The sequence below is a fragment of the Aptenodytes forsteri genome, unplaced genomic scaffold, assembly GCF_000699145.1.
Source record: "Aptenodytes forsteri isolate BGI_AS27 unplaced genomic scaffold, ASM69914v1 Scaffold185, whole genome shotgun sequence".
NCBI lineage: Eukaryota > Metazoa > Chordata > Aves > Sphenisciformes > Spheniscidae > Aptenodytes > Aptenodytes forsteri.
The window spans coordinates 2463629-2476245 of record NW_008796214.1 but is presented as its reverse complement, the minus strand read 5'-3'; the positions used below and the strand labels follow the sequence as shown (position 1 = coordinate 2476245).

The window sequence follows — 12617 nt, the reverse complement described above, 5'->3', positions numbered from 1 at the left end:
GGGCAGGGGGCAGGGGGCCGTGCCGGCGCCCCGGAGTGAGCGGAGAGAGCTGTCCGGGGTGGTGGGTTAAACAAACGTGAGGAGAAACGGCCGCTGACGTTCCTGCGTGCCGTTCCTCGTTCGCGGTGGGTGGAGAGCAGCTGTATTTCCTTCTCTTTCCTGTACGGGAGAGAGAATATTCTGCAGCTGTGGTAGGAGAAGGTGTTTTGTGGGTGTGCGGGCCGTTCCCCTTTTCTCCCGAGGGTACAGCGGACGCGTGCTTGCGTTTTCTGGTGGCAAGAGTCTAAAACCCAGCTTGAACAGGTGGGTGATTCATTTTCCAGTGCGAGCAAAGCGTTTTGTCTCTAAGCCAGAGGCATACCTTTAGGTGACATCTGATGTGGCCGCAAGTCTTTGCTTCTGGGTGAAAGAAGTGCAGGACATTCGAGGCAAAAGCACATTAAAGTAAGGGGATTTGGTCACTTTTTGGACAAAGAGTTTCAATTTCCATATCTAATGAGGATTTTTATGTCTAATGTGAAGTGTAGCCGACATTCTGTACAGTAGATGCTGTAGATGAATGCAGACATTACTGGAAAATTTATTTTAATTCACCATGATAACATACTAGATCTTTCCAATAGAAAGATGGAACTGTCTTCTGGAAAACTTGCGAGGTTTGCTGATGGATCTGCTGTTGTTCAGGTAAAAAAAAAAGTTAAAATTCATACTGCTTCAAGATTTCTGTATCTGAACAGTCATTATTAGGATATCAGAGCCTATTAAAAGGATATAGAGCCTCAAGTGGCAATTTAATCCCTAATGAATGTACAGCTGTGTTTTGTAGGGAAAAAGTTTGTTTGAAAAGCAAGAATAATGGTGTGAAGCATGGATTTATGTAGTTGTTTTCTGCAAAGAATATTCTGGAGTCTTAGTTTGTGAATAAGTTTAGGACTTCAGGCAGTATTTTGGTTGCAGGTAATTTCAGTTGTGTTTTTTTTTTCTTAATCCAGCTAGGTGACACAGCAGTAATGGTCACAGCAGTCAGTAAAACTAAGCCTTCTGCATCTCAGTTTATGCCATTAGTGGTAAGTACTAACGACAAAATGAGTTTTGTGATAATCAGTGGTAGCCTTAGCAGTAGTAATCATTGAAGAGTGGTGTTCAAGGTGCTGGCAGCAATGAGGAATGCAAGTAGCAGACTTGGACTTCAGAATAGCAGTCTACGATAAAATGACTAGACCTATGGATGAGGGATGAGCAGTGGATGTTGTCTACCTTAACTTTAGCAAGGCTTTCCACAAAAGCCTTGTGAACTTTGTCTGCCACAACATCCACGTTCAGACATTATATTTTAGATGTGCGGAAAACTGGTTGGATTATGAGGCTCGAAGTGTTGTGGTTATTAAAGGTTAGTGATTCATGTTCTACCATGAGGCTGAATAATAGTTCCTCAGGGGGTCTATCCTGGGTCACAGCCTGTTTCATACTTGTATTGATGACCTGGAATTCCTGCTCATCAAGTTTGCTGATGATGCCAAACTGGGGGGCTGCAGATGATACGCTCAGAAGCAGGGTGGCCATCCGGAAGGGCGGGAGGAATGGACTGACAGGAATCTTATGAAATTCTAGAAGGACAAACACTAAGTCCTGTAACTTGGGGTGTGCTAGTGCCCTACAACAGTTCAGGCTGGGGACTGACTGGCTGGGCAGTCCATATATGATACTAGAATGGGAGGGTCCATTTGGGCGTCGGGACAGAGCCTCGAGTAATGTAATCTGAATTCAGACTTCACCTTGCTCTGAGCAGGAAATTGGATGATAGACCTTCTGAGGTGTCCCCTCCAACCTGAATGATTCTGTGGCTCTGAAACTAGTAATCTGTTGTCTTTAGGAATCCCCGTTTTGTTTTTAAAAGGTTGACTATCGTCAGAAAGCTGCTGCAGCAGGAAGAATTCCTACAAACTATCTAAGAAGAGAACTTGGTTCCACTGATAAAGAAATTCTTACAAGCAGAGTAATAGGTAGGCTGAAACATTTTATTTACAATGTATTTTAAATATTTTGTAATATCCTTGTGAATGTTTGAAAAGATAATAATTTATAACTGCTGTTTGCAGAGTTGATTGTTTCTGCAGTAATGTCAGAAGAAAACAAACTTGTAGTTTCTTTTTCTGCAGTAATGTCAGAAGAAAACAAACAAGAAACTACAAGTTTATCAGTACTGATTTTTAAAACAGTATATCAACTGGGCCTGTGTGCATATTCCTTTATATATAAGCCTGGATCTTGAGAAATCTTCTTGGCACCTTTGTTGATATTCTTGTATCTAAGATCTCATCCTAACTGCAGAGACGTTACCCCTGCAGTCACACACCTCTCTGGAGAGGTGGAAGAGATGACCAAGCTAAACTCTGAAATACAAAGAGGCAGGCTTTCTGACTGGTATATACTCATTCTCTCCCTCTTGATCCTGCTTGAAAAGTCATCTCCATCATGGCTATCTCCATTCATGTATAAGATAATACTTTGAAATTCAACATTTATATAAAACTGATGTCAAATACATCAGCATCTTAAGACAGCAATGAAAAGAATTAGGAGAGGGAACAGCCTATAAGGCCTGGGCTGTTACAGAGTCCTATACACTTCAGACTAAAATAAAATTAATAGGAAATCGACGCATCATGAAATAATGTAATATTTCAAACATACATGCTTTTGTTGCTTTTCTTTGTTTGAGGACTATGTCCCTTCATTGAAGATATTTCTGGTGAAATACTATTTAATAGATTGTTTGTATCCTAAAGCATAGAAGACTTTTTCAATGTTTTAACCTTGTGTTACCTGATGGTGGGTATGCTCACCCAAATACCTCTTATTTTACTCTGAGTGCTGTTGAAATTTTAAGAGTTGATTATATTTCATGCTAACCTTCCTACTGGGTTCTCTGCCTTTTCCTTTGTTTGTTTGGGTCTTTCATTTGAACCGTTTTGTCAGTTTCTTGTGGGGTTATTGCAAGACAAACTGAATACTGACTTCTGAAACCCAAATGCTTCTTAGACTTTGAATATTTCTTTTGCAGATCGGTCAATCAGACCACTCTTTCCAGTAGGCTACTTTTATGATACACAGGTAGGTCACACTCACTGTCCTAAACTATAGCTACCTTCAGAATGGAAAACTTGGGTACGTCCAATAAAAATTTCACATGATATAGGCACTGTTTTAAGAAAAGCATTTTTCAGTAGTGTCCAGGAGGGGTTTACACTTTGAAAAACAGTCTAATAGTGTAATGCTACTTTTTAGTTTGTCATCTCCTTGTCTTAAATTATTTTTATTACATGCTAGTTTCCAAATTTTGTTGTAGAGATACAGGAACAAAATTCAAATATCCTCTGTACAACAGAGGAAAGAAAGGCTAATAGTATATGTTATATGATATGATACAATATTATACATTAGTGGTTTTTTGTGAGCTTTCTAGTTTAAATACTTGAACAAATTTTCATTTGCAGCATAAGCTTGTACAAATATGTGGAATGTTTTGTTTTATTGTCCTTAGCTTTGTATTGACAGCTAATAAAAACATATAGGTCAAAATTATTCATTGTCTTTTATCTTATGCCAGATCCTTTGTAATCTTTTAGCAGTAGATGGTGTCAATGATCCTGATGTTCTGGCAATTAATGGAGGTAAGAGGACTGTTGAAAATCACTGCTTCTGTGTGATTTAATAGGATACATTTTTTCTAATACAGATTTTTATCTCTTCATTCTAGCTTCTGCAGCACTGGCGCTATCTGATATCCCATGGAATGGTCCTATTGGTAAGTAAATATTTTTAAATGATGGATGATTTGAACATAACGGAAGACAGACCACAGTTCACGCTTTCTTTTTTTAACAAGACTCTGAATCTAAAGTCCACTATCTTTTTGTTTCAAGTATTGAAAATAATTTTACAATGGATAGGATTATTGCACTTCAAAGCGTTATTTTTCCTGGACTAAATGTACTTCTGTAAGGATTTATAATCCAGAAATAGTATAGTATAGAGACCAAAAACTTAATTTTTTCTTTGGAAAAACTTAGTCTTGAAAAGCATTGTTTAGAAAATAGCTGGATGAGAATACTTTTTCTCCAGGAACTCAAGAAGAGCTTTATTTCATTGTGAATATTTTATGGGAAGAGAAATTATCTAGCCAAGAACAAATATTTAGCTGTATTTTCCTTTCACCTGCCTTTTTTCTAGAGAACACTAGAGAACACATGCTCAAATGACTAAAAAAACCCACTGGACTTAGAGCCTTGTGTATAATACTGCTTGCAATTATATGCCCTACCCGGTAATACTACCCAAAAGAAATTCAAGAATAGATAATTTTGCCTTACAGATTTGTTCATACTATATAGCTAACATGTTGATACTTAAAAACTAATCTGTAGCTTTAATTATTGTTTTTAGATGTATAATTTTCAAGTAAAATGATGCCTTAAAGAACTTCCTTATTGTATTAATAATTTTCTGGAGTTTCTTTGTAGGTGCTGTAAGGGTAGGACTGGTTGATGGAGAAACTATTATCAATCCAACTCGAAAACAGATGTCTTCTAGTGCTTTAAATTTAGTTGTTGCTGGAGCTCCTCAAAATCAAGTTGGTAAGTAGGTTAATAATTAATACCTGTTGTGCATTTGAAAATCAAGTAGCTGCCTCTTTGCAGGCATTTTCCTAATCTTTGAAATTTGTATTTTTATACAATAGTGGGAATAAACAACAGTGATAGGTTAGGTAACTTTTGGTTAGGTAAAGTAAATTCCATTGTATTTATGCAGTTTAATGTTAATCTGTATTTCCTCAATTGAGTTAGATTACTATTTTATTGTTCAATAGCAATCTACTTAATTTTTAACTTTCCATTGATAGTTATGTTGGAAGCAACTGCTGAGAATATATTGCAACAAGACTTCTGTCATGCCATCAAAGTAGGGGTGAAGCATACCCAGCAAATAATTCAGGGAATTCAACAACTAGTGAAAGAACGGGGTGTTGTCAAGAGAACTGTTCAGAAGTTATTTGTTGCTCCTGAAGAGATTGTGGAATGTGCAAAGAAGTAAGTTCAGAACAAATAATTTTGATGTAAATTTTAAGTGAATCAAAATGCTTATTTAATGATTATTTAATTTGATGAGCTCTGATCAGATAGTTTGGGGGTTTTGTTTAACAAAATAGCATGTTTTGAATGTTCAGAATTACTTGCTGCATTTTGCATAGAAACTTAGGAACATGGCCTTCAGCTTTCTTGTTTTATACTTAGTAAGAAGGACAGGGCAAAACAAATATCCTGAAAACCCAGTGAAAGTATTGTAAGTTAATATGCCACTCCTGTGGAATGGTGGTAAGAGGAGTCAGGATGTTGGCTTGTATGAGCTTTGCTGTGGAAGTGGTAACTAATTTCAGGGAGGTGGCAGGAGAGGAGGCAGGAAGGACAGCTGGAGCTAGTAATGTTTATAAATGTCAGTCTGGTGCTTTCGTACTCCTAATGAAAACAAACATTTAGTTCTGAAAAGAAACTAGTTATATAAGTGGTTTTTAAGCTGCGTTTTCAAAAATTCTTTCTTTTCTTCCAAAAGACTTGCTTTTAACAAGATCTATGCGGTGTTCACAGATTCTAGCCATGATAAAGTAAGTAATCAATTCAAACATATGATTATTTTTTAATTAATATCATAATGAAACTGTAGTAAGACTTAGTTTCTTTAATGCTAATAAAAACTCTCCTCCTCTGCATATATTTGCAATAGTAATAATAAATTGTTCTGTAAATTCTTATCTACCAGAATATTTGTTTGCAGTACATTATTGATCTTTGAATTTCTGTGACAATCCTATTACTTATTCCTTGAGTTTTGCAGAATTTTAAAACAAACAAAAACCCAACAACCCAAACCTCTTTTGTTGTTCTGCCCTGTAGAGTTAACTGGTTGCAAATCCTGTGTTCTAGATTTCTAGAGATGAAGCCATTAACAAAATAAGGCTTGAAACAGAAGAACAGCTGAAAGGTATTATTTTCTGCTTGCTTAATATTTAGACAATGCTTAAATGGAGCTAGCACTACTTAAAGTTAGTGTGCTCTTTGTTGGAAAAGCTGTTTTAGTAAAAGTATAGAACTTAGTAAAAGTTCTATAAAATTCATTTTTCAACTTCAGATGCAATTTCTTTTTTTTTATACCCAGAAAAATTTCCAGAGGCTGAGCCTTATGAAATCATGGAATCTTTCAATGTGGTTTCAAAGGATATTTTTAGAAATCTTGTTCTGAATGAATATAGAAGGTAAGTATATCAAACTCCTAGTGAATAATATTTGTCCACTTTTTATCCAAGACTATAGTTTCATTGATTTCATGATTTCTGCTTGTAATTTTAGGTGTGACGGGAGAGATTTGACTTCTCTCAGAGATATTAAATGTGAAGTGAACATGTTTAAAATGCTTCATGGATCAGCCTTATTTCAGAGAGGTCAAACACAGGTAGTATCTTTAAACATCAGAAATCACAAATTAATTTAAAAATCTTACAGCTTTTGATATCTTTCATTTAAATGCAAAGTTTCCTTTTTCTTCATATTCAAATAGTAATAACTAGAAAACAGTTTAGATTTAATTAAAATATATCCGAGTCCATTAAGACAGTAGACAAAGCTTGGCTCCTTGCTACATGAACAGTACAGATGTTAGGATAACATTCTAAGCATGTGCCCAGCAGGAGTCTGGTAAGCATTACTGTGTCTTCAGACTTTCTGAGGAATGTCTAGTAACCAAAGTTAGATGCTGTAAGGATTCTCCTTGTTCAGTTCAGGTTGGCAGATTTGGTTGGCATTTTTAGTTGGTTGGGTTTTTGTCTTGCAGGGAGGTGGTTTGAGAAGAAAGCTTTCTAATTCAGGATGGCTTAAAGTAAAATTGGTTCTTAAGAAGATAAGTCCAAAATCATATCTCTTTCATCCCTCTGTAGACTTTTATGTTAAAGATATTTGTTGAAACAAAACCTTTTCATATAAAATAGAATCCTGTTCATTTTTAGAAAAATGGGTGACTCAATGGGCCACTGGTATGTAGGGCAGTGCTAAATTGTGCATGTCATGAGATCTTTTAAAAGGAACTTCATCTGTAACCTGGACTAAATAGGGAAATTGTACCAAAAAAAAAATCACATTAATGGGATTTATTTTTTCCTCTTCTTTGCCAAAAGCATCAGATGTTGGGTGGATTGAATTAAGATTGTATGCAAGATTTGGTCTCCTATATTTTTATAGTTCATTTTCCTAGAAGACTGTCAGCCATTGTTCCAACTTATTACAGGGTACATGGGTAGTTGCAAATGGTGATTTACTCCTCAGTGTTGTCCCCTCTTATCCTGCTAAAAATTACATGTGCTGCAAGTCCATGTGATAAACAGGCTTGCTCTTTTGCACAACGTTGTGGCTGCATCTGGGCCTGGCTCTTAAACGAAGTAGTTAAGTTTCTTAGTGAACAAACTGTTCTAGCCTCCTACCAGGTTAGGAAGCGTTAAGTAAGTATTTTTAAATGTGATCGCTTGTAAGATTGTATAATCTTTGCAGATTATGAATAAGTTTGTGTGATGAAGGAAAAAAAAGTTTGCAGAAGTGGTAGGTGATGGCATCATGAATAAGTTTGTGTGATGAAGGAAAAAAAGTTTGCGGAAGTGGTAGGTGATGGCATCGTATTCGTTGCTGAAATCATTCTTTTTGATTCTTCATAACCAGTAGAAGTCGTGAAACATGGAAGTGTTGAAGAGCAGTTTATTTAGCCTCTGTCTTTTTATTCTAGGTTCTCTGTACAGTTACATTTGACTCTATAGAATCAAGTGTAAAATCAGATCTTATCTCAACAGCAGTGAGGTATGTATATCTTTTGGGGTTTTGTCAGTGATAAGAGAGTGAGCATTTAAGTGCATTTGATAACAGTTCCTTGAACTTTGATACATACATATATTCATTAGGACTGAAAAATGTGTAAAATTAGATTTTGAAGTGGCCTATTTTCAAGAGATCTTGGCAGGTTTTTTTGTGAAGATGACATTAATTCCATAGACACACATTTGAAATTGGAGAGTGTTACAAGTCTGATTTTGAGAGAAAGAAAATAGTGAATTACTCTTGAATCTGTAAAACTGTGCCCATATATCAAGGCTTTTTAAAACGATTGATGAAAGTTGATTGTCTCTTTGTTCTAAGTATTTATCATCACACTTGGAACTTGATACGTATTCTACTCATCGAATCTATTTCTCAAAGTTTTGAAGTCTTGCTCGATAGGTTGGATGCGAGTAGCCCATGAAGTGCTGTTTGTCAAGTTTGGTTCAAATGGAAAAAAAATTAAAAATTGTGTGGGTCTGGTTTTTCCCCCCAGCTGAATCAGCCTATCTAAGTATTATCACTTTGTCTCAAAACAAAAATGTTCAGAGGGTAAAAGTATTTCTGTTCTTTTTTAATTGAGTAAGGAAAACTTAACTTAACTTACCATGTAGCAAGCAAGTCCTTGTGCCGTTAGCATTTTATTGCTGAGGGCTAACTTGCTGGGGAGGGGAAACTCCTTCCCTTTAAAGTTCAGTGATCTCATCCCACCAGCGTGGGAGCTCTTACATTTTAGCATGTTAGCTTTGCTTTAGGTAAATTTTTTGGCCTGGAGGTGTTTGTCCATATTCTGTAATTTTGGTATTCTTAGAAATTAGTTTCTGTGTTAAATAATGGGTTTTAATTAGCAGTCAGTAGGTTGCTTCATGAATGAGAGATTGCCTCGATAAGAAACTATGTCCAAGTCTTGGCTTGACGCAACTTTCTTTATAGCGCAGCTTTTTTGTGTTTATTGCTAAGAGTCAAGTCTTGTGGTACTTTGGTAACTTTTTTTTTGAGCACGCTTTTTTATTCAATCAAGAGCTATTTTGTGGTTATAGAGATTTTCAATTTTCCTTCTGAGCACTGACATTTCTGAGTCCTTACTGCTGCAATGTGTACAGTAAGATGCTGATGAAGTTTGATTTTTTTTTTTTTTAATTTTTTTCTTCCTTCAGACACCAAAACCAGTGTAAAGAACTGATAGGGCCTATTCTATTCTAAACAGCTAGGGAAACTGTTTTAATGATTAACGTGAGGTTTTTTCTTCGTAGACTATGCTTTTTAATTTGTTTACTACATAGAAAACCTTAGGAAAAATGTGGGTGGTTGGCAAATCTATTGATTCATGGTTTTTGCTGGGTCTATTTGTAAGCATAATTGACTATAATCTTACGTATTACCTATTGAATGTAAGACATGTTTGGTTGCTCTTTTTTGACATGGTCTTGTTTTTAATTAATAGTGGAATAAAAGATAAAAACTTCATGCTGCATTATCCGGTGAGAGTTTTACTGTGTCACAGCTTTCTGCATGATTCACAGAAGGGCTTCATGTCTTGCTTTTAAAGGTGAAATTGATCACTTCCAAGGATATAAATTATTGCTAGATTTGCTGAAATGTATTAATTCTAATTCATATGTGAATTTATATTGCAGTTTATGAACAGAAGTGCTGGTTTCCTAAAAAGCACTAGATAATTTAAATCGCCATTTTATATAGCCTTTTTAATATCTTAACATTGGGTTAGCTCCTTAAGAATGGGTCATTACTGAAAGCAGGATTAATCTGCTCTATTATTTTTAGTAAACTCTATTAATATGTTCAGCTGACATACTACACCAATAGTAAATAAGTGCTTTTACATCTTGGATCTCTCTCAGCCTTTGGAACTTGCCCAAAGTATTTCATACAGGCAACAGGCATATCTTGTTCCATTATCTGTATGACAGAAACAAGATTTCTGATATGTTGTTTGACAAGTTTAATTGGAGTAAGCTTGTGTTGTTGTTCAACTACCTTGCAACTGCTTTATTCTCTTTTGTTCTGTGGAAGTAAAACATTTACTAAACACTACCTAAACTGGTCCTGGTTTGCAAACTAAGTGACTGATAGAAGTCATGTGGTGGTTTGATTTTTTTTGTTTGTTTTTTAAATTTGTTTCTACCTTGAGATGCACCAAAACTTCAAAGAATTTTTTCTAAGTGTATGTTTTAAAATGGAAAAAAAAAAAGGGCTAGTTAACTTTCTGTATACGCACTTTTACTTCGTAGTTTCCACCTTATGCAACTAATGAGATTGGCAAAGTTACTGGTATGAACAGAAGAGAACTTGGACATGGTAAGTTCAGACTAGAGAAGTTACATGCTGTAAGTTTTAATATTTTATCTGATTGTTTTGGTTTTAGTTATGGATCACTTGGGTTTTTTTTTAAACAGGTGCATTGGCAGAAAGAGCTTTGAAACCAATTATTCCCCAGGATTTCCCATTCACAATACGAGTTACTTCTGAAGTCTTAGAGTCAAATGGTATTACGATTTTCTTATTTTTTTAACCTAGTGCTAGAGACTAAATTTCGTTCTTAAAAAAGCTCGAGTTTGACAAACTTGAGTTGTAGGCATTTTAGTTAATAGATTTCATTTTTAACGTTCTTAATCTTGATAGCTCTATTACCTGAAGTACTTAAAATGAAAAGGATGTGTATGGTCATGAACAATGGACCTTTCTTTCAATTTGTGTAACAGCACAGTATCAATGAGTTGTAAACATAAATTCTGAGTTTAATAAAATGGTATTTGAGGGCATTTTTATGCTACAGAGCAAGGAAAATAAATCGGCATGTATTGAGACCCATTCTTCGGTGTTTAATCACAGCCGGTACCATCACGGACTTGGAGATAACTTCTTCTGTCTGTATTTGTTCTTTCCCACCTCCCCAAAGGAGCTATCCATTTCACCTTTCTGCAGATTCCCCTGTGTGGCAAGAAGCTCCCTGATGTCCACGTCCTATTTCCTAGCACTGCAGCAAGAGTAGGTGGGTGGGAGAAGGGGTTAGTGGAGAAAGGGAAGGAGTCCCATTTGCAGCTTCCTGCGAAACCCCCAGATTCCTTGTCTAGAATATTTAATATTAATAGTGATGCTTATTGAGCTTTTTTGGTATCAGTATCATGAAAGATTCAAACTATATTACCCATTTCTTGGTAAAAATACTTCTGCTACAGAAAATTTCTAATTGTGATTATTTGTTGTAGTATGTGCATTGCTGCACAGTATTTTGTAGCTAGCGGCAAGTTAATTGTCCAACTGTCATTGAAGAAAATCACTAGCAAGTTTTGTTTCAGATACTTCTGACCAATGTTTAATACTTTCTTTTTCCCTGTATTCTAACTCTGTAGGGTCGTCTTCAATGGCCTCTGCATGTGGTGGAAGTTTGGCATTAATGGATGCAGGTACAAAATATGGCACTTATAAAGATAAGCTACATATGTTAATGTGTTACAGGATTTGGAAATGATCAAAGTTTATAAAAATGTGTTTTTATTTACCACTATTAGGAGTTCCAGTATCAAGTGCAGTGGCAGGGGGGGGAATAGGTCTCATCACCAAATGCAGTCTGGAAAAAGGAGATATTGAGGACTATCGCTTGCTGACAGACATCCTGGTGAGTATTTCTAGCATTGGGTTTTTTTATTGCCGCTTAATTCTGTAAAATACCCTCTATGGCATTCTTTTGTAATGTTTTACCCAGTTAATTCTGGAACATACGCTACTAGAAATACTGAATAGTTTTATCTTCTCTGTTTTGCCTCCCAAACTCCTCCCATATTTCAAAAAAATCTCTATGAAGTGTCCAGTCATGTTTCTTACTCTTTTTTGTAATTACTCAGTTATTTCTTTTAAGCTCTCATAAGCTCTCTCTTTCCAATGAATTTTCTCTTTTCTCTTGGGAGAAAGAGAGTGATAATTCTTGAATACTTTAATTTACTAAAAAACACAATATATTTGAAAGAGAACAAGCACTTGGCAAAGTTGCTGGGGGGGGGGGAAATGGACATTATCATGCTGCTGCTGCTTCTTACTGTGGCAGCCACTGATAGTACAAAATCAAGTGTGGATCTGTTGTTCAGAAACTAGTCCACAAAAGCTCTTAATTTATAAGGAGAAAAAGGAACAGTGTTAATCATGAACAGCAAAATAAGGCTGAAGAAAAACATGGGAGTATCAGAAGTAATTCCAAGTCTGCAGAACTACTTTGTGGCTTATTGAAACATAGAATGCACTTTTAGTATAATGAGACTTGGCACTGGGATAAAGTTACTCCAATTTGCTTGCCTTCTGTCTATGCTGGTAGGGAATTGAAGATTACTATGGTGATATGGATTTCAAGATGGCGGGTACTAATAAAGGAATAACTGCTTTGCAGGTATAGTAACATTAACTCTTCCTAAAATGAAACTCTGCGAATGTATCTTAAAAAAAGCTTTCCTTACATGTTGATGTCACTTAACACTTAACTCTTTTCGTATTAGGTTGATCTAAAACTGCCAGGAATACCAATAAAAATTGTAATGGAAGCTATTCAGCAAGCTACAGGTAGGTCTGTATTTGTATTTGCACCCATTTTATCATATTAAATGAGAAAATGTATTAAATGCCAAGTTTTGTGAAACTAAATAATAAATTATTAGGGTTTTTGTTCTCATAGTGGAAAAAAGCTGCTATCTTCAA

The 12617-nt window shown here is 35.7% G+C and overlaps 1 protein-coding gene across 1 annotated transcript in view; it reads left to right on the top strand.

Moving 5' to 3' along the window:
* Nucleotides 1-618: 618 nt before the first annotated feature.
* PNPT1 (polyribonucleotide nucleotidyltransferase 1) overlaps nt 619-12617 on the top strand; it is a 19918-nt gene continuing 7919 nt past the window's right edge. The window contains exons 1-20 of the mRNA XM_009288462.1: nt 619-684; nt 993-1067; nt 1898-2003; nt 3065-3114; nt 3611-3674; nt 3761-3808; nt 4524-4637; nt 4904-5090; nt 5611-5662; nt 5982-6039; nt 6214-6310; nt 6405-6507; nt 7825-7895; nt 9355-9391; nt 10163-10229; nt 10328-10417; nt 11285-11338; nt 11444-11550; nt 12241-12312; nt 12419-12482. Of these exons, the coding sequence (XP_009286737.1) occupies nt 628-684; nt 993-1067; nt 1898-2003; nt 3065-3114; nt 3611-3674; nt 3761-3808; nt 4524-4637; nt 4904-5090; nt 5611-5662; nt 5982-6039; nt 6214-6310; nt 6405-6507; nt 7825-7895; nt 9355-9391; nt 10163-10229; nt 10328-10417; nt 11285-11338; nt 11444-11550; nt 12241-12312; nt 12419-12482 (1573 nt within the window). The 5' untranslated portion in view covers nt 619-627. The remainder of the gene's footprint in view (nt 685-992; nt 1068-1897; nt 2004-3064; nt 3115-3610; nt 3675-3760; nt 3809-4523; nt 4638-4903; nt 5091-5610; nt 5663-5981; nt 6040-6213; nt 6311-6404; nt 6508-7824; nt 7896-9354; nt 9392-10162; nt 10230-10327; nt 10418-11284; nt 11339-11443; nt 11551-12240; nt 12313-12418; nt 12483-12617) is intronic.